Consider the following 27,118-nt stretch of genomic DNA (forward strand, 5'->3'; position numbering starts at 1 on the left):
ATGTTTTCTATTTACATTTGTTCCCATAAAAGTGTTATAAATACAAATGGTTGAAGATCACGTCAGAACTAGAGTTAGTCTCTAAGGACAGCCGTGAAGTAGGACACGTACTCAAAAATGACCCATTTCTAAAAACACCCCGGTTGCATTATCTATCTTTATGCGATCCTATTCTTTTTCAAATGAAAGAATCTGTATATGTAGACAGAAGTTAATTCTAAAATATAAAGTTGGATAGGTAAAACCCTAACTGCATCCCTTAAAAGCACTAGAAATAAAGTACTATAAATCTCAGAAACCTGATTAAGGTTATATTTTTCAACTCAGGATCAATCATTGTGAAACTGCAAAAGTGTACTCATACATTCATTTTACTGCAATATCCAGATGAAATAAACACTAGAGGCAGTAAATCACTAACAACTTTTATCCTTTTCCCACAAAATATGATTATGAGCTATATTAATAAAGGGTTCTTTACGCAATGTTCTTTTTGACCTCAAAACACTTTTACCACATTTGTTAAGCAATAAATTTAGTGGTAATCACATGAACAGCGACCAGCTCTATATCTAGGGTTTACTAAAGCAATAAAAAACAAATAAACAAAAAAAATATATGAATAATTAAATATAAAAAATAAATATACATAAAATTTAAAATAAATATAAATAAGAAAAAAATAAATAAGATAAATAAATATTAATTAATTTATATGAATATCTATCTATTTATATATCTATCTATCTATCTATCTATCTATCTATCTGTCTATCTATATATATATATATATATATATATATATATATATATATATATATATATATATATATATATAATATGAAGTATATGTAAATGAATTATGGACAAGCAAAATTGTGCATTAGGGAAATCAGAATGATACATATAATTTATTTATTTATTTGTATTCATATAAATTAATTAATTTATATGTATTGTATTTATCTTTTCTTATTTATATTTGAATAATAATATATATGTGATAATATATGAATAAAATAAATAAATACACAATAAACGTAAATAAATAAATAATAATAAATAAAATTAAAACAATCACTCCCATTTTTATTCCCACATCTGTAATAGAAAATAAAACAAATAACAAAATATAAATAAATATGAATAAAAAAATATATAAATTGGAATAAAATAAATAAATACGATGAATATAAATAAACAAATAAATAAATGTCAATCATTCTCATTTCCCTAACGCACAATTAAGCTGGTCTAAATTTGGAATCCATTATTCATCAAATCCTACAAAAATCAGTGTTGAGACATAAATCTGCATAGCCAACTACTGATAAAAATATTCCCATACTGCATACATGCTTTACAATTTCAATTATGTATCACTCTTTTAATATCATTTGCTCTCTTTTTGACTCAAAATATGGCCCAGAATTGTCCTCTGCAGCCTTTGTGAGATTTGTTCGGTTAATCAATATTCCTAAAATTATCATCATCTCCATTATAATGCGAGACTTACTTTGAAAGCCATGAACTTGTGATATGGCTTTGGAGCCCAAGCGTAGACCTCCACAGCATTCCTCAAAGCGATGACCAGGAACTTGATTTTTTCATAGCGAACTGCAATCATCAGCAAGTTATAACGAAAAGAAATCAGAATTCAAAAGGAACACACTACCTCTATTGTGATCGCATGAGACATTTAGCATTTACCAACTCACTCCAATTCATAATAAAATGTCATGAAAAATCTCCAAACCAAACCAAATACAAATTGGACTGACTGTTAACTATGAAAATCATCCTAGATAATTTTTTTTCTCTTCTGGTTTGCTTAATGGAGTTTACTTGGTCCGTTTATGCAAAATACTATATTAAAAGACATTCCTACATTTGAAGTCAAAATTATAAGCCAGTATCATTCACAGCATGTCCTATAATATTTTTTTCTTCTGAAGAAAGTCTTATTTGTTTTATTTCGGCTAGAATAATCAGTTTTTAATTTGTTTAAAACCATTTTAAGGTCAATATTATTAGCACATTACACAACGGTTTGCCTAATTACTCTAACTTGCCTAATCAACCTAGTTAAGCCATTAAATGTCACTATAAACAATGCTGGTAAGTTGAACAACGACTAGTAAAATATTATTTCCTGTCATTATAGCAAAGATAAAAGAAATCAGTTATCAGAAATGAGTTATTAAAACTATTATGTTTAGAAATTTGTTGAAAAACATAATAAAAATTGAGGACTGAAATAATTCTGACTTCAACTGTATGTAATTTAGCTTACCTTCAATGTGCTAAAAACAGTTTAGCCCAATAAAATCTCTTGATTTCTCGCACACTGATGGTTGTTGGTAGAGTTTATTAGAACCAGAAATGTAACGAGTATAGAGATCAGTTCTAGACTCACCTACTTTGTAGCTGACACATCCCTCCAGGTCCCCCACAGAGGTCCAGCCCTGTTTCTTTTCCACCTCTGGATCATTATGCAGGATCTTATTCCTCAGCCATGACAGGTAGTACAGCCTCAGCTTGTTTTTCTTACCTTTCCACAATAAAAAACGAATAAAGGAGATTCAAGCTATGCATACACATACTGAGTTTGGAGAGATTAAACAATCCACTTTTTCCAGAAATAGGCTCATTTCTGTCAAGACAACTCTTGGAGAGATTTAGTATGGTAATAAATTTGCATATGGCTGTGTGGATGTGTTTGGTCTTGGTGGAGTAGATCTGCTACGCAGCTGCTGCTGCTTTAATTATTACGGGAGGGCAAATACAGAGACTTGCTACTATCAATATATTCAAAGACATACAGTCTGCGAATATTCAGGGTTTATACACTTTTTTACTACTAAAATTCTATGACTTTTCCAGAATTTTTTATATAAATATTCATGACCTAATGTTTCATGTAATGTATACATGGTAGATAATAAGAAAAACAATTCACAATCAAATTTATTACAGTATAACATAAAAGACGCAACAATCTATTTAGTTTAAATTTATTTTTGTATCTAAGTGAAATACATTTAGATGATGCTTACACAGCATTAATAATGCGAGACTCTGTTTTTGTCCGAGGACAGAAAATAAGTAGACAACTGACATATTTTCAAGTACAAAAATATTTGTTAAACTAATCTCCATGTCTTTTCCAAAACTTTGTGGGTTTTTCTGTTTTTCCAAAACCTTCCAGGCCTGTAAAAGTGCATGTTCAAAACTTTAAACCCTGAATATAACACACTGCTGCTGCAAACATAATATATATGTAACCCTTCTAGCAGGTCTAAACACAGGTGGAGCTGGGGTGGAGGAGGGTCTTCGAATAACGTAATGAAACATTCCAGCGTAGAACGACACTGCGCATTTCAAATACTAAGGAGCAAGCTGACTGGCTGTTGAGGCGACAGAAACCAATCTTCTGCGCCATGTATTTAATGATGCAGGAGCAGATTAGGTGACCTTTTAGCCTGCTGTAAACATAATATATATATGTAACCCTTCTAGCAGGTCTAAACACAGGTGGAGCTGGGGTGGAGGAGGGTCTTCGAATAACTCAAATGCAACATTACAGCGTAGAACAACACTGAGCATTTCAAATACTGAGGAGCAAACTGATTGGCTGTTAAGGCGACAGTAACTAATCTCCTGCGCCATGTATTTAATCACGCAGGAGCAGATTAGGTGACCTTTTAGCTTAAGCGCACAAAGAGTTTCACGACAGAACTTTGTATTCTACAAATCACCTAGAGTTAAATAGTTGAGTTTTATTATATTTAAGCTATTTTTTAAAAATGTTTGAACAGTAAAGTTACGAATAGTTTAAGCAAATTACCTATTATTTGACATTAATATTCACAATGAGCTGTTTACCTTAATCACACAACATAAAAGACAAATTACAGAATACAAGTGTATGGTTAAAAACTAATTTAGACAAATACATGTGCTTGGTTTTAGACTTGTTTGTATTAGAACTGTTTGTATTAGGTGGAGTTTAAACATACAAAATACTGGATTCAAACCAGAACCAGTGACTGGTAGACAAATATCACTTTGGTAGACAAATTGGTGGACAAATATTATATAAAAAATGTAACTTATACTATAAAAAATGATTCACAATGTAGTTAATATTTAGTTTCCTGACAAATTAATTGTCAAAGGCATTAATTGAATATAGTTTTAGCCAAGTTGTAACCTCAAGGTCTTACATGGAGACTAGTTTGATATCAGTTTATAAACAGAAAAAGTTGTTTGTAAAAATTTGATACAAAAATGAGATACTGTATTCCTTTCTGTACCGATAATGAGGAGTATTGTGTAGCTGCATTTTTCGATCTTGCAAAAGCTTTTGACTCTGTGGACCATGAAATTCTACAGGATAGGTAAAGATTTACTGGACAATCTGAGAGCAGTCTGGTCTGGTCGTCAACAATCAGTAAGGGTAAAGGGGTTTCTGTCAGATCCCCTGCTGCTTCATAAAGGGGCCCTACAAGGTAGCATATTGGGGCCTACACTTTTTAACATTTATGTTAATGATATCGTTTCTGCTGCAGGTGATTCTTACATACATCTATACGCTGATGATACCGTCATCTATACATATAGTTTTTCTCTGAATACAGCACTTTCTTCACTGCAAGCCATTTTAAGCATCCAATGCAATTTACCATCCTACATTTAGTTTTAAATACAAATAAAACAAAATATATGGTTTTTAATGGAAATCTACCACATGTTGAGTTTCCTTCTAAATCTTCCTTATTGGACGATACTGAGATTTATATGTGGTTAGATGGTAAACTGTCATTTGAAACTCACATAAATGAACTGCTCAAAAAGGTTAAAGCCCGGATTGTTTTCTTTACAGAAACAAATCTTTTTTTACGCACTCTTCAAAGCAGCATTTGGTCAAATTAACATTATTACCAACTTTGGATTATGGGGATTTAATTTACAGATCAGCTTTAAAAACTCTCCTTCACAAAGTGAATGCTATTTACCATGCAGCAATTCGATTTGTTACTGGTGCGCCATTTAATACTTATCACTGTCAACTATATTCTTTATTGAATTGGCCTTCTCTTCAAGTTTTGTTCATTTACAAAACTCCTATTGGGAAAACAATATATGTACAGTCACTTATTAACATTAAGAAAACATGTCAAAATCTGTACTCTAATAGTTTTATTAACCTTTGCATACCCAAAGTTTGCACTTCAGTTGGTTGCTACCTTTTTCAGTTTTCTGCTGCTGATGCTTGGCTTTTTATGTTGCCTCTTGGCCAGGTCGTCAATATAAATGAAAACTGGTTCCCAATTGACTTAGCTGGTTAAATAAAGGTTATTATTATTACTATTACTATTATTATTATTATTATTATTATTATATTTAGCTTAATAACCAATAAAATTGTTAATCATTAGCAAAATCATAGAGCGCCATCTGCTGTTCAAAACTAAGCACAGAATACAGTGTTTCCTCTAGGATTTTTTCCAGCTGTGGCGGCAGGTCTTTTACACAAATCTACCAACTTCCTATGCCGTTATTTCAATAAAAAATGGAGAAATGTGGTGAGCACAGTATTACAGGTTTTTGGGATCTCATTTTATGCATGCCAATTGTTTTGCTTGCGTGCCGATTTCCTCAGCTCGTGCACAAAACTTCTTGCACGCCCCCTCAAACACGCTGCTCAAGTGCAGATCTTCTTGTGGCCTCTCAAATAAACACTGCTGAAGTGCAATTTAGTGCATTTATGTTACAAGTATGTTTCCAACATTTATTACATTTGCTAGGAATGTTTCGGAATGTATCCAATAGACCTACAGCGGCATTAATGCGTCCTGAAGCAAAGTGAAATGGCTATAAACCCCAGCGAGATAATTCTTTGTATGCAGACAAAGCCATAGACCTTTATCTATAAATAAAGTATAATTATGGAAACTGTGTTCATCTTAACTGAAAGCTACGTTGTGTTTGCTGGCCTCACGCATCACACACCTGTCAGTAAGTCAGACAGTCTGTAACCTTAAAGTGTTAAACAAATAGCGCACAGCACTACTATGGTAACAGAAAAGTTTGCGCTGTTATTCACTTACCTTTTAATGCATTTTGGTGCGATTATAACCTGCTATTCAAAACAACAACAACAACGACTGAATGTTTTGAATTAATAAGAAGCTGTAATGTAGCCGTGGCGGGAAGAATTTTGGTGTGGCGCCCCGCCATGGAAGAATGAATGTAGCGGAAACCATGGAATAGATTAAATTTAGAATAGAGAAGCATTTAGAAAATCTCAGAATCAAATTCTCCAATGATTTTTCACAGCAGCTTTAAAAGCATGTAACAAAACAATGTTTGGATTTGGCTTAATAATCTGAGAAATGCACATCTTCTATTAAGTTCCGCAGATGAAAGTGACACATATTTAAAATTACTCTGCTGTGGTAAAGTGGTTTATGTACTGTATGTACCTGATATAGTAATGAGTACATTGAGGCCCTCCAGCACGTCCATCTGTTGGAAGCGTCTGCGACTGATGAGAGAGTAAACTTTACCCTGACCACTGCGGTCCAGCAGCCACAGGCCATTCTCTGTACCCACCAACAAATTCACACCTAAATACACACCACACACACAAAAAGACAAGACAGACAGACACACACACACAAATCAGTCAAAACACTAATCTGCTTGATATAGGAGCATGCATTTCAGGGTTCAGGGTCAAATATGAAATTCCCCAAGTTTCACTGATTAAAAAGCTGAACTTCCCTGACATCCAATAAACAAATAAACAAGCCGCTTTTCATAGTATTAAAATAGTTTAAGGATGAATATTATTTAAGTCACTATTATAACAACAACTAACAACTTACCACAGATTTGGAAAGCAAACAAATAAGCAAAGTTGATAGCTCTATAGTAGTTTTACATTTCGCTTTTCTGTCGTCTACTTCTTAACCGACTTCGAAGTGAAGCCAAAACTCTTAAAATCGATATTTTCCTCTGTGTTAGCCGTACTTAACAGGTACAAAATTCACCTTTAGACGATATAAACATCCAAAGCTTGCAGTTTGCCCCTTCTGCCTAAAATCACCTCATATTTCAGTTTCCCATCAAACTTCTGATCTATCAAATGCTCTGTAGTATCCGACATGTCTTGCCCCCTTCAAGTCGCTTCACATTTCACAGCAAGTTTTGTTTTTATGCGCTCAATGACATCAAAGTAATTTCTGTATTTCCACTTGAAGAAGCAACCACTCTCGATGGCAATCATTTTAGCTCGCGTTCTCCAACAATTTAAAAGCGCCTGCTTAATACCTGACGTTGCAGCAGAAAATGTGATTTAAAAAAACATTTTTTCTTCTTAAAACTATATTTTAACACAACTACCACAATTAAACTGACTTTAGTAACTGTAGTCAAATTTCACAAATTTAAAATGTAATTTGTTACAGTACTGCATTTCTCAAAATTGTAATTAGAATACAGTAAAGAGTTACTGTGAAACACGTTACACCCAACAGCATTATATAAAAATACTATAAAGAAAAATTACATTTAATTGAATCAAAATTAAGCAAAAATCCTTGATTTTCCATGACTTGAAATATCTGAAATAGCCTTTTAAAATTCCATAACATTCCAGAAATTCCATGACCCGTGGAAACCCTGGCAACAAAATGCTATTGGCTGTTTTTTTTTTATAAGGGGAGGAGCTACTATGTCCCGCCCTGTCTTTATGTTTCAATAGAGATTACGTCAAACACTGAATAAAAAAATGCACATTTCAAAAGCACTTTTAGATCTACAAGTTTCCAACCATAAAAAAGGAACGTAACAGCATTATATAAGAATACATTATAAGAAAATTAAAGTGACAAATTCCTGATATTCCATGACTTGGCCAAAAAAAAAAAAAAACTCTCGATTTACAATGTCTGGAATAGACCTTTTAAAATTCCATATTATCCCAGAAATTCCATGACCTGCGGGAACCCTGGCAACAAAATGCTATTGGCTGTTTCTTTGAAAAGGGGAGGAGCTACTATATGTCCCGCCCTGTATTTATGTTTAAATAGAGATAACGTCAAACATTGAATTAAAAAAAAAGCACATTTCAAAGCACTTTTAGATTGATAAGTATCCAAACATAAAAAGACATTTAACAGCATTGCTGCAAAAAAATGCTTTTCTTACGTAGATTTTTTGTCTTCTTTCTAGTCCAAATATCTTAAAACTCTTAAATCAAGAAGAATTTTCTAGACAACCAAAACATATCGTTTTGTTCTGAGAAATAATATGCTAAAATTAAGAGAGTTTTTCCTTAAAACAAGCAAAATAATCTGCCAATGGCGTAAGCAAAATAATCTTGTTTTTCCTTTTGACATAAGATTATTTTGCTTACCCCATTGGCAGATTATTTTTACTTGTTTTAAGGAAAAACTCACTTAATTTTAGCATATTATTTCTGAAAACAAGACAATATGTTTTGCTTGTCTAGAAAATTCTTCTTGATTTAAGACTTTTTAGATATTTGGACTAGAACCAAGATAAAAAAAATCTAAGAAAATCATTTTTTGCAGTGTATAAGAATACTTTATAAGAAAAAAAAAAAAACATTAAATGGAAACTAAAAATTAAAGTGATAAACAAAGATCCCTGATAATCCATGACTTGGCCAAAAAAAAATAATAATAATAATAATTATTGAATTACAATGTCTGGAATAGACCTTTAAAAATTCCATGATATTCTAGAAATTCCATGACCCGCAGGAACCGTAGCAACAAAATGCTATTGGCTGTTTTTTTAAAGGGGAGGACCTACTTTATGTCCCGCGCTTTTTAATGTTTAACACACATTTCAAAGCACTTTTCTAAGTTCTAACCATAAATTTATGCAACAGCATTATATAAAAATACTTTTATAGAAAAAAACATTAAATGGAAACTAAAAAATAAAGTGATAAACAAAGAGCCCTGATATTCCATGACTTGGCCAAAAAAAAAACCTAATTCCCAGATTTACAATGTCTGGAATAGACCTTTTAAAATTCCATATTGTTCCAGAAATTCCATGACTCGTTGGAACCCTGGCAACAAAATGCTATTGGCTGTTTTTTTGAAAAGGGGAGGAGCTACTATAAGTCCCACCCTCTCTTTAGGTTTCAGTTGGAATTACATCAAACATTGAATAAAAAACAGCACATTTTAAAGCACTTTTAGACCTTTAAGTGTCTAACTATAACAATAAATGTGAAACAGCACTATATAAAATATTATACAGTGATCCCTCGTTATAACGCAGCTCACTTTTCGCATTCTCTCAGTTTCACAGAAATTTTTTGTGCAATTTAACATGCTTTTTTCTACAGCTCATTGTGTTTTGTGTCCTGATTAGTGCATTGTGTTTTGCGTCCTGACTGGCTGTAGATGATTGTCAATCAATCTCTTCTGTGCGGTGTCTCCTGTACAGTACAGAATGCATTCAACTTGCCAAATTTATAATAAATCTTTGATCGCTAGCAGTGCGACTCAGAAGTGCTTTACTGTATGTTCGCAAGTTTTCTCCCCACAATGTCGACGGAACCTTCTGCACTGTCAAAGGCACCTACAGGGCTGATAGTGGAAAAAACTCCTGAGCCTGAACTTTTTTTCCTTGCCCCTGAGGTGAGTAGGGGTGGGGGTACTATGTATGCAACGCACTTTTAACACATAACTTGTGGGCCCCTGGGCCCAAATATATTAACAGCCTATGTGTAACCCTGATCATCATTATTGTCAAGTGGCTCTTTTTAGACACATGCCAGTAATGTCAGTGACACATGCCAGTGTCAGTGATCTTGTGTCATGTGCCAGTAGGTGTCAGTATAAGCACGTTATAAGCACATTAATGTTATAAGTCTCTTTGCTTTAATATTTAAAAATCATTAGGCAAATGACACCTGTTATCTTACATGCATATATGTTATGAGTTTTCAACATGCATTTTATTATAACTTTTTAAAGGATATTATTTAAAATACCTTAAAATGAAAATAAGTTAAATAATAAAATAAATGAATGAATTAAAAACATAGAGAAGTCCATATTGTAGGGAACAAAGGAACTGCCAGGATGCAATAATATACAGTACAACAGATAAGTGTAACCCCTCCCATACATAAGCATGCCACAATAAATTTGACTGACATGTACTGTCAAATGACTATATTACGTACGGAAGTATGACTACGAATACATAAAATAAATGCGTTTAAATTAAAACATCGTGGAGTAGCTCAGCAAATAAACTAACTTGCGACGCGATAAATTAGGTTAAAAGTCGCGTAATGATTAAATGTGGTTTTGCTCGTGTTAATTAATGTCATAAGCTTCGCCGGGTGTCGATGTCACTGCAGTGACATGCACCGCGACACTATGAGTGACACAGGTCACTACACATGCCACTAGCGAGTGACACATGACAGTGGAAAACCGGACGTGCCACCGGAAGTGTCACTACACTCAGTGGCATGTGCCAGTGTCATCTGTACGTCAGATGTCGTGTCACTCCATGTTAAAACTGCTACTGTGAATCCGCGTTCAAGCGCACACAATAAGCTAAAACTCGCCCCAAGCACCGGCAAAAACAAATAACAATGAATGTGTCGAGGAAAGAGTAAGGACATATCTTAATTATTTATTAATAAACTTATTCTGAGTCAGTGTCGCAAAGATCCTGACTGGCAATCTCATCTTGGACTCGCCTTTAGAAATTCATCTTTACGGATTACATGAAGGAGTTTTTTTGTTTTCGATTTGTTTTATTTCGTTAAGTAATAATTTAAAGCTTTCTATAAATATATTTATTATGTCTGTGAGGCATATACATTTTGCTTCATTTTGTTAAGCGCTCCTGTTCAAAAACCAGACGACAGAAAGCGCATAATTTTGGTTTTCTTTATTTTATAAAAACGCTGTAAGGTTTTTTGATGTATTACTCGTTCTTTGTGAGCAAAAATGACGGATAACTTTAAATTGCTCCCACTGAAAAAATGCAAGTGATTGCTCTGGCGCCTCGATGTCCTGCAAGCTTTTTATAAGCAAACTATGCGCCTAATAGCACACATTCTTTAACGTTTAAGCTACCATTGTTTTATACTTGAACTGTTTTATATCTTTTATTTTAGGCAAGTCGTGATGATCTGAGAAGGCAAACTGATCAAACAGACAATGATGGTCTTCCGCTGGGAGCTGTTCGTTAAAAAAAAAACTTATTTTTAACGAATAAAAAATGCTCCAAACGTTTTTCTAAATAAGCTGAATAAAAAACGAAACTAAATATAAACACTTTGCCATTAGGCTACATACAAAACTGAACTATTTCATAGCTGAAACACTAAGTTGTTTAAGGAGAAGGGGGAAATATATTTTTGTCCCGTCTATGCTTCACCGTTATTTCGAGAATAAACCCAGCGTAAATATGCAGATGTCATTCCCAAAACTTATCAGCGTATATGTGCCGAAAACGAAAGTTTCATACAAATTCTGAATGTATTATAGCCTGGAAAGTGCAAAGCACGCTCCTCTTATTATCACTAAAAAGCGTCACTAATCTTAGTTCATAGAGATCTCACAAAGATCCGTTATAATTTATAAAGCTCTCTAAATTACACAATTAATCTTTTATTTACATGGCGTCTACACTCAAAAGATGATTCACGAGCACACAAAATGGCACTTAATAAAAACCAATCCGGCGCTTTCAGCAGTGAGTGAATTCTGTGAATCTAGAGAAATGACAGATCAATATCCGTGAACCTGATTTTTTTTTCCCCGCAGCTAGGCTTGCCACGATAGACGGTGTTGACGGTGATACCGGTGTTAAGACGCAACACCGGTGACATCACTTTTCTACCGTGACACCGTCCCCACATTTGTTTTTTTTAGGTATTCGTTTTTTATTTTTTTTTATTAAAAATTTATTTAAAATAAATGGAAAATATAATTATAAATAATTGACTTAAAACGAGAGCATGCTCTATAATTAAAATCTAAACATAGCTACAGTGCGTCATATTTCATTTACCACGTGAGGAGAAAAGAGGAGTCGAATTTACAGAAAGAGGATGGCGGACGATTTATTGTCAAAACGCATTGCAAAAGCGCATGTTTGGCAAAATTTTGGGTTCAAACCAAATGCATAAGAGAACCTGACAAAGTTAATGAGGCAATCTGCAAACTTTGCCTGACAAAGGTGGCAGTATCTGGAAACATAACTAATTTATACACGCACCTTCATGTTTAACTATGGGTGGGTCGCGGATAGATCAATGGCCATAAATACGCAACGCATACTCTCATTTTAAAAAAAATCACGCGGCCATCATCTCACAATGTTTAATAATAAATATCTTTTTTTTAATGCCGCGCCATTGACAATCCAACTGCAGAGAAACATCGTGGTAACGTGAGGACTTTTTCCGAAGTTCAGCTGTTCTTATTTCCACTTGATTATGTGTTTAATGTAAAAAAAATTCATAATGTCTAGGCCAAAAAGATCGAATCCTGTGTGTGCGCGCATCTTTTATAACTGAGGCCGCTCTCTTCAAAAACCGAAAGTTGCTTTTTCTGTCTGGCAATATTTCGGCTTTTAATATATGAAAAGTTTATTTAGATGAGCCAATATTAAAAATTGCAATAAAGTAACTGAGACGTGCGGCCACACATCGAATCTGAGGACTGATTTCTCTCTCTCTCTCTCTCTCTCTCTCTCATTCAGACATCGAGCCACAACACAAGTCAAGTTGCAAAACTTAGGCAGGTGCAGCTGACAGGTAGAATAGCTGAAGCCTTTACGAAATCTGTCAAAATGCACCTCTGAAATTAATAGGCATAAATGTCTTTGAGCCAAAAAAAAAGTCTATTGGTAGGATATCTGTAAAAACGCAATTGGAGCCAAAGATATGAGTTGTGTAGCCTATAAATTATAGGCCTATTAATTCTAATAAAATGAAAACTAAAATTAAAAATTTATTGCATTTTTCATTTGATAAAAATATACGTAAACGAAAAAAAAATCAAAGGGTGGCTAATTTGTATTAATGTGTTTTAATTTTAATGAAAATATGCTCAGCATATTTAATTAACGGCTATACGCCGTCAATAGACAAGCCATTCAAAACATATTATTTTACCGTGTACTGGGCTATAATGTATATTTTACAATAAAAACTAAACGTAGCATGTCTCGCTGTCATTTAAAACGTGTAATTCATACCACACCAGAGCTGTGGACCTGTAGTGTTTAAACTTACAGGGCGGTTGGTCAATAGTCTTAATGCGCACTGAACTCCAATCCGAGGGACTCGATAGTTACTCGATAGACAACATTAACTTGAGAGAATTAAAAAATAAAAGTTTTTTTTTAAAAGGAACAACGCGCAAATCTGCAACAAATAAAATAAAAATAAAACGTCTTGGCAGTGCTGTGTGTATTCCGCCACTGACAGTGTGAGACGCCCTTATGCTGCGCCTGTAACTGCCGCTTGTAAGAGAGATCAAAGCTGTATCGATAAAACCAAAAAGCAAGATCATTTAGTTATAAATATTCCATAACAATACTTATCGAAATATTTATACATTTACATGTTGTTTATTGAAATTGTGTGATCTGTATAGGTTGTCTGATCTTTCCAGAAGCTGTAAACTGACACATGTGCGGTGATGTTTAGCTCTGACGAGGCGCTTTTATTTAGCCTGCCCTTTGATTTTTTACATAATGTTCCAATTCTTAATTTTTTTTCATATAGTTTAAATATAAAATGAGTGCTCGCTTGTTTAGTTGTGATCATTATGCAAGGATCATATTTCATATTCGGTTTATTCTTCAATAGCCTAAATTCGTTAATAATGTCCTATTTTATAAACGGATTGTTCATAAGGACTAAGCTGTTAATATATAACATAGGCGTTTATGGTTGTTATTTGTATGGTTCCAACTTACACAGTTTTTTCAGCCTGTAGCAGTGTTGTGTTTTATTCGTTATGTAAATAAAAGTTATGTTTTGTTTAATAACAGGGATTTTTTTTGTAGTTTCCTTTCCGTCCATTTAAACAATTGACATCGAATTGGCAACTCCCGCAAAACTGAAAGTGAAAGTATTATACGCACGCATTTATAAGCTATTTAAAAGCAGAAAAAAAAGAGGAAATGAAAAAATGCCCACTTCCACGGTGATACCGGTATTACCGGTGTTGTCACATGTCGATTAACCGGTGGGGAAATTTCCTCACCGTCACAACCCTACCCGCAGCCACAGTACGCCGGAAATCCGGCGTGGTGCCGGAACGCTATCACCCCTGCACCTACAGTAGCACCCAAGAGGAACATGCTTACCATCGCACAAAAAGTTGAACTTCAGGACATGCTAAAGGAAGGTAGAAGTTACAAGACTGCAGGGCGCCATTACGAAATAAGTAAATGAAGATCAAATGGTTTTGATCTGTGGATTCATTCTACAAATCTGGACTTATTTTCCTACAATGGTTTGAACTTTGAGAGTTTTAAACAAAAGAAAAGTGTAAAAATGTCAACGCCTGTCTGAGATAAGGCTATAAAGTCTATAGTGAGGGGTTTTACAGCCTTAAAACATCTGTTTTAATTGTAAAAAATAAAGCGGACTACTTTGCAAATTTCACCTATTGCGGGTTATTTTTAGAACGTAACTCCCGCGAATAACAAGGGACAACTATAGAAAATAGCACTAAAGGGAAACTAAAATTTAAAGTAACAAACAAAAATCCTTAATATGCCTTGGCCAAAAAAACTAATCCCCTGACTTTAAATGTCTGCAATAGACCTTTTAAAATTCCATGATATTCCAGAAATTCCTAGTTTCCCTGGGATTCCTGGCAGTTGTTACTTGCCATCATTGCATTCCACAGCTGTGTTGTGTGCATACAAATGTGTCTCACCCCACAGACTAGCACAGAGGATCTCAGCGTTGAACTTCTTTTTATATTTGCGAATCTCTGGGGCGTCACTCTGTGGTCGAATGTTGGTGGGGTTGACGTTCACCACTGAGCCCTTCCTGTGAGGCTGTCTAACGCATGGCTCACACCTGCCATTCACTGAAACACACACAGAGAGACAGACAGAGAGTTTGTAAATGTGACATGCATGTATGTCAGTGGCTGTCAGTCATGTGGACTCACGCTGGCCGTGTCCCTGCGGACTCAGAGGTGGAGAAATCTGAAGCAAACGAGGGTCAATGAAAGCTGAGAATGAGGAAGATGAAGAAGACACGCTTTTTCCTGGCTGGTTATTGAGTAGTTTCTGTAAATGCAGAACAACAGGGCAAACATCACATAGAGATCGCTAATAATTGCGTCTTTATACAATATTGCAAAATGAAAAATCACAAAAACAATTTACTACATTTTCATAGAAAACCATTTTTTTTTTTACCATCAATGAGCATCAATAACACTTACTGGCCATTTTATTAGGTATATCTATCCAACTGCTTGTTAAGGCAAATTTCTAATCAGCCAATCACGTCAGCAACAAAGTGCAATTAGGCATGTAGATAAGGTCAAGACGATCTGCTGCAGTTCAAACTGAGCATCAGAATGAGGAACAAAGGTGATTTAAGTGACTTTGAACCTGGCATGGTTGTTGGTGCCAGACGGGCTGGTCTGAATATTTCAGAAACTGCTGATCTACTGGGATTTTCACACACAACAATGTCTAGGGTTTACAGAGAATGGTTTGAAAAAGACAAAAATATCCAGTGAGCGGCAGTTCTGTGGGCACAAATGCCTTGTTGATGCCAGAGGTCAGAGGAAGAGCATCTCTCGACGCACAACAAGTCGAGCCTTGAAGAGGACAGCAGCAGACCACATGGGGTGTCACTCCTGTTAGCTAAGAACAGGAAACTGAGGCTACAATTCGCACAGGCTCACCAAAGTTGGACAATAGAAGATTGGAAATACAGTGCCTGGTCTGATGAGTCTCGATTTCTCCTGTGACATTTGGATGGTAGGGTCAGAATTTGCCATCAACAACATGAAAGCATGTATTCATCCTGTCTTCCATCAACAGTTCAGGCTAATGGTCGTGGTGTAATGGTGTGGGGTATATTTTCTTGGCACACTTTGGGCCTGTTAGTACCGATTGAGCAGGATGACGTGCCATGTCAAAAAGCGCAAATCATCTCAGACTGGTTTTTTTAACATGACAACGAGTTCACTGTACCCAAATGGCCTCCACAGTCACCAGATCTCATTCCCATAGAGCACATTTGAAATGTGGTGGAATGGGAGATTCATGGATGTCCATTTTCTTGGCGCACTTTGGGCCCATTAGAACCAACTGAGCATCGTGTCAATGCCACAGCCTACCGGAAAATTGGTGCTGACCATGTCCGTCCCTTTATGACCACATTGTACCCATCTTCTGATAGTGAATTGATAATCTCTAATAAGTACTGTAGTATCCTTTAATTTATATTACAGTAGACTGTAATGTATTGTAGTTTTTTATACCCTATAGTTGTACAAAACTACAGCAGTGGCTTTGTTATTTATATTACTATAGTTGTTAGATTACCATAGCAACTACAGTCCCTGACAAAAGTCTTGTCGCTTGAGTACAAATTGACTTGAAGTGTCGCTGAAATTTATTTCTAATGAAGTTTTTTCTTTTAACGAGAAATGGCTCATTTGAATCCCAATAGCTATTGAAATAATGTTTCAGTGAAAATATATTATTCTAATAGTCCCAGCGTGGTAAAGTCCATTGAGTCAATTTTTGCAAAGACATACATAAAGCGGACTTTATAACAAATAACCTTTGGGGTGAAGTGCTTCTTTATTCCTTCAAATAATGTAGCCTAGTTGTCTTTTTAATGATTATTAAAGGAATTATATTGCTTTGTTTCCTTGTTCATCTTTATTTACAAGTAGCAGAGTATGTACAGCTAATTTATAAGCTATTTCTGTCCATTCGCATCCTGTCCTTTTGTGCCACCTGGCGGCATAGCTAAAAAACACATTATTTTTCCTTTAGAGCGGTGGCAGTACATCCTGTAATGGTCACCTATGCCTCGTTTCCACTGACTGGTACAGTACGGTACGGTTCGGGTCGGTACAGGTCACCTTTATCAGGCTTGCGTTTCCACCACAAAGGGTACCCTTTGGTGTATGACAAAGTTTAAGTCGACTTCATGTTCGCTCAAATAAATGTCTACAGTAAAGCTGTACGGGTCGTTTACATATCATATGAGAAGCTCTTCTCACAAAACAGATGCTTTATACACAAATACTTGTTTATAAATGTTTATTACTAACTTTTCTATGAACATGATTCAATTATAACCTTCAGGATTGGCCAGCCCAGTCACCAGACATGAACATCATCGTGTGGGGTAGGATGAAAGAGGAAGCATGAAAAATGAAGAATCTTGATGAACTCTGGGATTCCTGCAAGACTGCTTTCTTTGCCATTCCTGATGACTTCAATACATTGTATGAATCCTTGCATAACCGCATAGATGCAGTTCTTCAAGCTCATGGAAGTCATACAAGATATTAAATGTGGATCTCTCAGCACCACTACTTAATTTGCTGCCATATTTTTTTATTTGTAGTAAATTTGTTGAATTTCTGTATAGGCGACAGGACTTTTGTCTTGCCAAAACTTGACTTTTCTCTCTTGATTAAATGATAAATCTTTTTTTCAGTGAAACAAATTTATTTCAGTGCATTAAACATCATTTTAGAGGGTTTTAGCTTTTCATATAAGCTATTTCTAACACAATTTGATTAATTAAAAGTCAGGTTAATAGCAGGTGTTTCTACAAAATAGATAAGCGAGCTTTTGTCAGGGACTGTATTGCATTACCACAAAAGATTCAATCAAATGCTTAACACACTCACAAAGTTTAGTTCGCTGTTTGTTCAAACTACTTATTAAAAATGTGCTGAAACAACACAATTCTGGAGTTTTTTGGGGGACAACTTAATTGTTTTATGTTCAATTCACTTAAATTTGTATTCATGTTGTCCCAGCACAAATCATTTGTGTGGAACCCAGCATTTTTTGGTTTAAAAACACTGTCGTAATAGTCAAACTCTGTAGTTACTATCATATTTTTTTCATGTGGACAGAACTTGTGCCTTTAAACAGTACACTAATCAGCTGTAACTAGTCTCCAAGCAGTGTAAAATGTATTAACTGCTCTACAAATGACTTTTCAAGAGCTAAAAACAAACTAAATATGCAGAAATTATATTAAACACTAGATATCAGTGGGCTAAAATAAAGTGATTTAAGTGCAGATGCAGGCATACGTCTCTGGAGCTCTGTGTAGGGGTCTGGTGGTAGCTCAGCTCGTGTGTGGGGCTTTTGTGCAGGAGGTCTGGCAGATGGTAGTTATCACTAGATTGTGAACCACAAGGCCTCTGATATACGTTATGTGTTGGCTTTGCTGCACTCTGCTGGAGAAACAGGAAAATCTGTTTAAGGACATGTTTTAAGCACTGACAATATCTATGAAACACTGTAAATTAAGCATAAATGAGTACATCCCAATTTAAAACCAGAAATATTTTTATCCATTTTTCAGTGAATATAGGCAATATATTTTGGTGCATTTGAACAAAACAGGATTTATTAAAATTATATTATAATATAAAATATTTATAATTATAATTTATATGTTCAGAAATATATATATATATATATATATATATATATATATATATATATATATATATATATATATATATATATATATATATATATATATATTGCAAGATAAAAATAAATAAACTCTATTTTATACTACATTTATGGAACTAAACTGTGCAGAGCTGCCGCCCTCAAGAAACTGAGTCTGACACCCTTGCTTTAAATGGCTGATAAAATCAAGAGTATGTCAAAACAAAATGACTTATTTTTCTCAGTATATCGTACTGTCCCTAAAACAACATAGTGAAGGTGACTTTACCTGCTGCTGTTTTACATTGAGATGAGGCTGAAGAATGATTTCATTAGTCTGCCCTCTGGAAAACACAGGCCTTCCATTGCTCGATGGAGACCTGGAAAACAACCAGATCAATTTTAATGATGTCAAAGAAAACGTTTGTTCCTTCAGGCCATGAACAATGCAGCAAACTACAAACACTGGTAAGAATACAGTACGACAGAACACATTTTTACCAACAACAACAACAACAGGTTCACTTCATTCCCACATCTAATGACAACAGGGGATGATCACGTGGGCTTTAGATTTTGCATGAGGAGCATACTACTATTTTCCCTTAAGACTTCACAAATAAAATATAGACACAAATGTAAAAACAAAGCATTAGTTAAGCCAAAAATGAAAATTCTGCTATTATTTACTTGGCTGTATTTCATTCTAATCCCGAGACATTCATTTATCTTTAGAACACAATTTTTTAGATGAAATTTGAGAGCTCCCTCATCCTCCATAGTAGACAGCTAAGATAACGAGGCGTTTAAAGTCCAGAAAAAGAATTAAAAATATTGTCAAAATATTCCATGTAACTTCAATGGTTCAACTGTAATCGCATGAAGCCCCAAGAACTCTTTTGTGTGGCAAAAATTTAAATTGTTTGCCAATGTCTCCTGTATCAGACTAGGATGTTTGATTACTATGGGGAGTATGATGCTTAAGTGTTGCATTGCTGAATCTAAAGGCAATACATTGTTCGATCCATAGTAAACATGCACTTGTCTTGACACATGAGAGAAGATACGTTTGTCAAAAAAAGCTGTAGATATGATTTTTTTACCTACAAGTGTTAGGCTGCATTTATACTGCAGATCTTGATAGTATATTCCGATTTTGTGACTGTATCCGATTTTTTTGCTGACTTGCTTTCATCGTCTTTTAAAAGTGACTTCTATTCGATCGTCTGCATTTACACAGCACACGGCAAAGGCACAATGACCACGAAAAAAAAAAAAGAGCGGGCGCTGACTAACAGCTGATAATTAAAGAGCGCTCTTTTCTCTATTCCTGTATGTAATCTATTCGCAGCTTTTGACAAGCTGTTTCACTATAGTTTATGACAGAAAGGTTCTCATTTGTCCATCTTCTTTGATATATAAGCTTTTTTAAACCTTTAGGCATCTTAATGTAATGTCCATGGCGTGATTTATGCACGTGATGTATGTACTAGTATTATATTAGTTTATATTGGTTTCGTGGCAGACATTGCACTCTCTTGCTGTCGTTAAAATGCTTAAATACGTGTGCTATATGATAATATAAAAGCTGTTTAAGTCCTCGTGTATGAGATTTAAGGTTTGGGACTCTGGTGAAGTCTGTTCTGAAAGGACAGTGTCAGACTTGACGTCATTCGTTATGGTTTTTAATGACGCGCGACTCGCATTGACAGGTGAAAATCCGATCTATCTGCTTACACTGCAGACACAAGGGCACAGATCCGATTCATATAGGATAAATTTCCACATATGAACATGGCCTGAATCTGATTTGAGTAAATCAAAATCCATGTAATTTGTTTCTGCTTACATGTACATGGGCCATATCGGATCTGTGCCACATGGAGAGAAAAAAAATCGGAATTGAGTCACTTGAACAGTGCAGTGTAAATGCAGCCTTAGAGAGCTCTTTGAATTTCATCTAAAATAAAACTTGCGTTCCAAAGAAAAACTAAGATTACTGAAAAAGACTTGAGCGTGAGTAATTAATAACAAAATGTTCACTTTTAGGTGACCTACCTATTTAATTTTTGTAAGGGTATTTTTAGTCCAAGGATCACAAACCCTGTTCCTGGCGAGCTGCCTTCCTGCAAATTTCAGTTGCAACCCTGACCAAACACACCTGTCTGCAATTATCAAGTGCCTCTTCAGGTCAGGTGTGTTTGATCAGGGTTGGAGCTGAATTCTGCATGAAGATAGCCCTCCAGGAACAGTGCTGGTGATCTCTGTTTAAGTCATTACAGTTTGAGCATAAATATAATATAATATAATATAATATAATATTATATAATATAATATAATAAAATATAATATAATATAATATAATATAATATAATATAATATAATATAATATAATATAATATAATATAATATATATATTAGCCTTAAATTATGTTTATCTGTCTTATGGTATCTGTTTTATGATTGTTTAAACGCATCACGCACCTCTACTGTGAAGCAAAGCTGTCCAAAAATGTTAAAAAAACTAGTCATCGTCCAAACAAAAAGTGGCTAGCATACATTAATGTGGTTTGACATCGGAAGAACATTAGCAGAATGGCAGAAAAAGTCAACATGTGACTGCCACAGGCACTTCACCCCTGCATTGTGAGGTTTTTGCAGTTTTGATTCAGGGATATGAGAAGCCCGACATGGTCATAGCTTCTGACATAACGATCTGTCCATCCAGCACCAACCATATGTCTTCTTTCACAACACATTGGAATTATATTTGATACCAGAGTTTTAAATCCTTGTAGTTATGGTTTAAAAGGACAGTTCACGTAAAATGACACTATGCCATTTAAAAAAAAAAATCTTAAGACGAGTAAACATTAGTTTAGATTACCTCATCTTCTCATCATCTTCATCACTGGATGAAGAATATTCTGCAAGCTTCATCAATGGGCTGAACTGAGACTTTGTTCCCAAACCCTTAAAGACAAAACAGAGTGATATTAATAGACTTTGATACTCAAGTTTTTTTAACAATTCTGTCTGGTTCTTGAATCTGATAGCCCTGCAATATTCCGCAATATCAGCAGTATCAGAACTCATACTGCCTCTCTTCACACTCCACCAACATAGAGTGACAGCAGATCAATTACTAGACACAATAGATCAATTAGTACAGATTGACAAATATTGCAGCTGTTGGACAACAAAATGTATTTTGACGCTGTTTGGGTGAGAATACAGTTGTTTAGATTGCAACTATTCAGTTTAATTTTAAGAATAGTGCCAATTTAAAATATTCATATTTCAGAGATTCAGCACATAGGCAGCCAGACTGTCATATTGAGCAGAGAATAGATGGTTGACGTCAGCCACAAGGTGGCGACAGACACTGCATAATAAATCTTTAGGGGAGAAAAACAGCATTTTCTCAGTGTACGTTTCAAACTACAGCTAAATAAATCATTACAGAAAAGGTAAGACTCTAAGTCGATCTCTCTCTTTTGTATGTTGTAGTTCTGTATTTATACCATAGTAATCTGGAAGTGTTTGCTTTGGCTTTTGGGGGGTTATTTATTGTGAAATCCAAATTGCAACAGATAAATACTGGAAAATCTCTGTAGTCTGATGACATTTCATGCTGTTCAGCCATATAATCTTGTTAATCTTTGTTAATGTGAGCAGAATCACCTGTTTCGTCATCACTTTAGATATAACACTAGAGAATCATTCATATACCAGCTCTAAAGTGACGTTTGTGAAGTAGCAATAGTTTCTGCTGTTCTGACGTCAGCTGCAGATGTGAATAAATGGTGGAAAAAGGAATTCCTCATACAAAATGATTTTCTGTTTTATATACTACACCAGGGGTGTCCAAACTTTTTGGGCCGAGGGCCAGATGCAAAAAAACAAACGTTGTCGCGGGCCAAATTTTACATACATTACACAGACACGCATATATATATATATATATATATATATATATATATATATATATATATATATATATATAGTTGAAGTCAGAATTGTTAGCCCCCCTAAATTATTAGCCCCCGTTTATTTTTTCCCCAATTTCTGTTTAACGGAGAGAAGATTTTTTCCACACATTTCTAAACATATTAGTTTTAGTAACTCATTTCTAATAACTGATTTATTTTATCTTTGCCATGATGACAGTAAATAATATTTGACTAGATATTTTTAAGACACTTCTATACAGCTTAAAGTGACATTTAAAGGCTTAACTAGGTTAATCAAGTTAATTAGTCAAGTTAAGGTAATTAGGCAAGTTATTTTATAACAATGGTTTGTTCTGAAGACTTAAGGGGCTAATAATTTTGACCTTAAAATGGTTCATAAAAAAATTTAAACCGCTTTTTATTCTAGCCGAAATAAAACAAAAGTCTTTCTCCAAAAGAAAACATATTATCATACATACTGTAAAAATGCTCTGTTAAACATAATTTGGGAAATATTTGAAAAATAATAAATAAATCAAAGAGGGGCTAATAATTCAGACTTCAACTGTGTATAGATAGACAGACAGACAGACAGACAGACAGAGAGATAGATAGATAGATAGATAGATAGATAGATAGATAGATAGATAGATAGATAGATAGATAGATAGATAGATAGATCATAACAAGAACTGCTGCTTAATTGAATGCATGTAATAGCGACACCCGGTGGTTATTTATTGAATTACGTTCATTTTTGTATAGCGGGCCAGATTCTATTGATATTTATAAAAAGCCTCGCGGGCCGCCACAAAACTGATTGCGGGCCGCAGATGGCCCGCGGGCCGTAGTTTGGACACGCCTGTACTACACGATTATGCTGCCGAACTGTTGTATAAACGCAATATCACACTTGTAGCAGTGCGATATGGCTGTATATTGTCACTATTGTCAATATAGCTGTTTATTTATTCCCACCAGTGCCGATAAATCTCCATATTGCACTGCTACGATCTATTTACTTTTTTATTTTCACTTATAAACACTTATATATAAAATGAGTTATATTACATTTTTGTTTTGGAGTGAATCTAAAATATGCAAAATATATAACACGTACATATACAGTTGAAGTCAGAAATATTAGCCCCCCTGAATTATTAGCGCCCCAGTTTATTTTTTCCCCCAATTTCTGTTTAAAGGACGGAAGATTGTTTCAGCACATTTCTAAGCATAATAGTTTTAATAACTCATTTCTAGTAACTGATTTATTTTATCTTTGCCATGATGACAGTAAATAATATTTTACTTGATATTTTTCAAGACACTTCTATACAGTTTAAAGTGACATTTAAAGGCTTTACTAGGTTAATAAAGTCAACAAGGCAGGTTAGGGTAATTAGGCAAGTTATTGTATTTTAATGGTTTGTTCTGTAGACTATCGAAAAAAATAGCTTAAAGGGGCTAATAATTTTGTCCAGAAAATGGTTTTTAAAAAATTTAAAGCTGCTTTTATTCTTGCCGAAATAAAACAAACAAGACTTTCTCCAGAAGAAAAAAATATTATCAGACATACTGTGAAAATTTCCTTGCTCTGTTAAACATTATTTAGGAAATATTTAAAAAAACAAAAAAAAAACAAAAGGGGGCTAATAATTCTGACTTCAACTGTATTTTGATGCATTTGTCAGTAAATAATGCAAGATAAAGAGAGACATCTGACATTGCTATGAAAGTTATTATGAGTAATCCATTTTATTGTGATAATCTCTATGATTCACACTATAAATTCAGAAAATGATCAGAAATTCATTATACATTTGCCTATACAATGTAATGTATAAAATAGGGTCAGCAGTCTACTTAAACTAACTGCAAAATCATCTGATATACATGTGATGCAGATTCACACCTGGTTGTGTGGTGATGCTCCTGGACTTTGAGAGTTTCTGTTTGGATGAGCTGGATTATCCAGAACACAGTACCCTGCAAGAACAAAAACATCTACATGACAGCATTCACTGACATATACTTAAAAGCCATTGTTTCCACTTTAAGACAAATGTCAAATTCCCTGACTTTTCCATGACCTTACTAACTAAAAAAATGAATTTCCATGATCTATCCACCTTATTTCTCACATGTGGCCAATGTAACTTAAATGTGTCAAGACTTATGATCCCCTTCACTCCCATTCATTCTTCTTTTCATATTGCTTTAATACAGTGGTTCGCAAATTGTGTGGGCTTACTTCTAGTGGTGCACGGAGGAATCACCGAGTAATGAACGAAAAAATTAATACAATTTTAACCATTTGATGCGTATGATAACACAGATGTGATCAGCATTGGCTGTTCTATTAAGCCTACGATCAAAGCGCTGAAGAATGTTTACTTCAGTGCATCGCGTCATCAGCTGCTAAAAATCATTCCAATTGGCGCAGCACGAGAGAAAGAGGTGCGTGGTGCTTGCTGAGCAAATACACGCTAGAGCAGTGGCCCCCAATCCTCGGAATGCAGAAGCCTATAGATCAATTAGTACCGGGCTGCACAAAAATCATTAATTATTTCTGTTTTATTTAATACCTTAGTTAGAATTATCATTTATTTTGAAAAATGACCATAATCTCGTTACATCTAGGTCACTTGATCACCAAAAGTTTACCTACAGGCTAGCAAAATGAGTAAGAACTGCAGCACGACGCGCTTGCGTATTCCAGGTGTGCCCTGTTAAAACATCTAAACTTTTCAGAATGTCGCACCGCGAGTCAAGTGACAAGAACCGACTGATCAGCTTCATGCTTTATATGGAATATAATTTCGTTAGACTAATTATCTCAGACAAACACAGAACACCCAAACCCTGCATAGCTTTTAAATTTTCTCCATAAATAAAACTTGTGCAGCAATGTTTTGTCAGCTTGACATCCTACCAATCTACATACCAGTTAATGTTTAGATTTCAAAAAGTTTTACAAATATGTCATATGTATATGCAACATTTATTTAAATATTGATCAAAAATTCTATAAATATGAATATGACTCTCGTTTTCGAACTGTGCAATGCTGTAGCTGCTTAAATTGGCCAACTACACTACCTCATATAAATACTAGTCATTATGGTGGTCCTTGGAGAGACTATTTTTTTCTGAGGTGGTACTTGGTCAAAAAAGTTTAGGAACCACTGCTTTAATACAGTCATTCATTTTCTTGTCGGCTTAGTCCTTTTATTAATCCGGGGTCGCCACAGCAGAATGAACCACCAACTTATCCAGCAAGTTTTTTTACGCACCTGATGCCCTTCCAGCCGCAACCCATCTCTGGGAAACATCAACACGCACATTCACACACACACTCATACACTACGGACAATATAGCCTACCCAATACAACTATACCACATGTCTTTGGACTGTGGGGGAAACCGGAGCACCCGGAGGAAACCCACGCGAAGGCAGGGAGAACATGCAAACTCCACACAAAAACACCAACTGAGCCGAGGTTTGAACCAGCGACCAAGAGGCAAAATGTGTGAAGATGGCAATAAAAGTATTTAAAATTCACATTTTGATTAATGGAAAGTAAAATTTAAAACAGCAAACAAAAACGCTCAACTTTAAATTTTCAATGTCTAGAATAGGTCTTTTAAACTTCCATGATATTAAAGAAACTCCTGGAAACCCTAAAAAAACAGACATTATTCCGTCAGATTATAATTAAAGTAAGAAAAAAAACACACCTGACTGTGAGCTGCTTGTCGAGCTGTTGGAGAAAGACATTTTGACAGCGTTGTCCATAGCCGACTGACGATCTCCACTGAATACATAATGCAAAGTCAAGAAACAAAAACAATCACAGTTTCTCATCTGAGGATAATGAGAGGCTTGAGAAGATTACATTTAAGCCCAAGTGAAGCAGATCTGAAAATCTTCTATGTATCCTGCAGGGATTTCAAACAAACACATAGTCAGTGACTTACCTGGATCCGTATCTGTGATGGCCCATGACATCTTTGAATTTTGATGTGGTTCGTTCTGGAATCTTGAAAAAAAATCAATAAATAAAACTAAATAAAGAGAATATAATTCTTTTGTAATTATATATACAGCTATCAAATAGCTTTTACACCTAATTAAACAATTTTAACTTGCAATGTCTTCCACTTTTCCAGCTGTGGTAATTCAATTCAATTCAAGCAATTGTATAGCGTTTTCACAATAATTATTGTTCCAAAGCAGCTTTACAAAAGGTGCATGTTATTACATTACGGTCAAAATAGGGTAGATCTACATTTCCTGAAAAAAGTCTTATTGCCTATCCAAGTTTTAGGAGCAAAAAATAATAACTTGACTTCTAGTTGATCATTCGGTATCAGAAGTGGCTTTAATGAAAGCAAAAGGCCTCTAGATTACACTTATTTTACCAAAATAAAATATGAT

The 27,118-nt window shown here is 34.7% G+C and overlaps 1 protein-coding gene across 4 annotated transcripts in view; it reads right to left on the reverse strand.

Moving 5' to 3' along the window:
* Positions 1 to 27,118, reverse strand: part of si:zfos-2326c3.2 — a 117,999-nt gene that overhangs the window by 25,269 nt on the left and 65,612 nt on the right. For 2 of the 4 annotated variants that reach the window (XM_073922543.1, XM_009307764.5), the window contains 11 exons: positions 26,659 to 26,720; positions 26,419 to 26,495; positions 24,592 to 24,665; positions 21,614 to 21,699; positions 19,016 to 19,106; positions 18,357 to 18,500; positions 15,219 to 15,339; positions 14,979 to 15,134; positions 6,489 to 6,632; positions 2,417 to 2,551; positions 1,517 to 1,617 (listed from right to left, as the gene is read on the reverse strand). In XM_073922543.1, the coding sequence (XP_073778644.1) occupies positions 1,517 to 1,617; positions 2,417 to 2,551; positions 6,489 to 6,632; positions 14,979 to 15,134; positions 15,219 to 15,339; positions 18,357 to 18,500; positions 19,016 to 19,106; positions 21,614 to 21,699; positions 24,592 to 24,665; positions 26,419 to 26,495; positions 26,659 to 26,720 (1,191 nt within the window). Of the gene's footprint in view, positions 1 to 1,516; positions 1,618 to 2,416; positions 2,552 to 6,488; positions 6,633 to 14,978; positions 15,135 to 15,218; positions 15,340 to 18,356; positions 18,504 to 19,015; positions 19,107 to 21,613; positions 21,700 to 24,591; positions 24,666 to 26,418; positions 26,496 to 26,658; positions 26,721 to 27,118 lie in introns of all 4 variants that reach the window. The other 2 variants (XM_021481119.3, XM_009307763.5) reach the window with 1 other exon arrangement.

This window comes from Danio rerio, chromosome 14 (assembly GCF_049306965.1).
Source record: "Danio rerio strain Tuebingen ecotype United States chromosome 14, GRCz12tu, whole genome shotgun sequence".
NCBI classification, from domain to species: domain Eukaryota; kingdom Metazoa; phylum Chordata; class Actinopteri; order Cypriniformes; family Danionidae; genus Danio; species Danio rerio.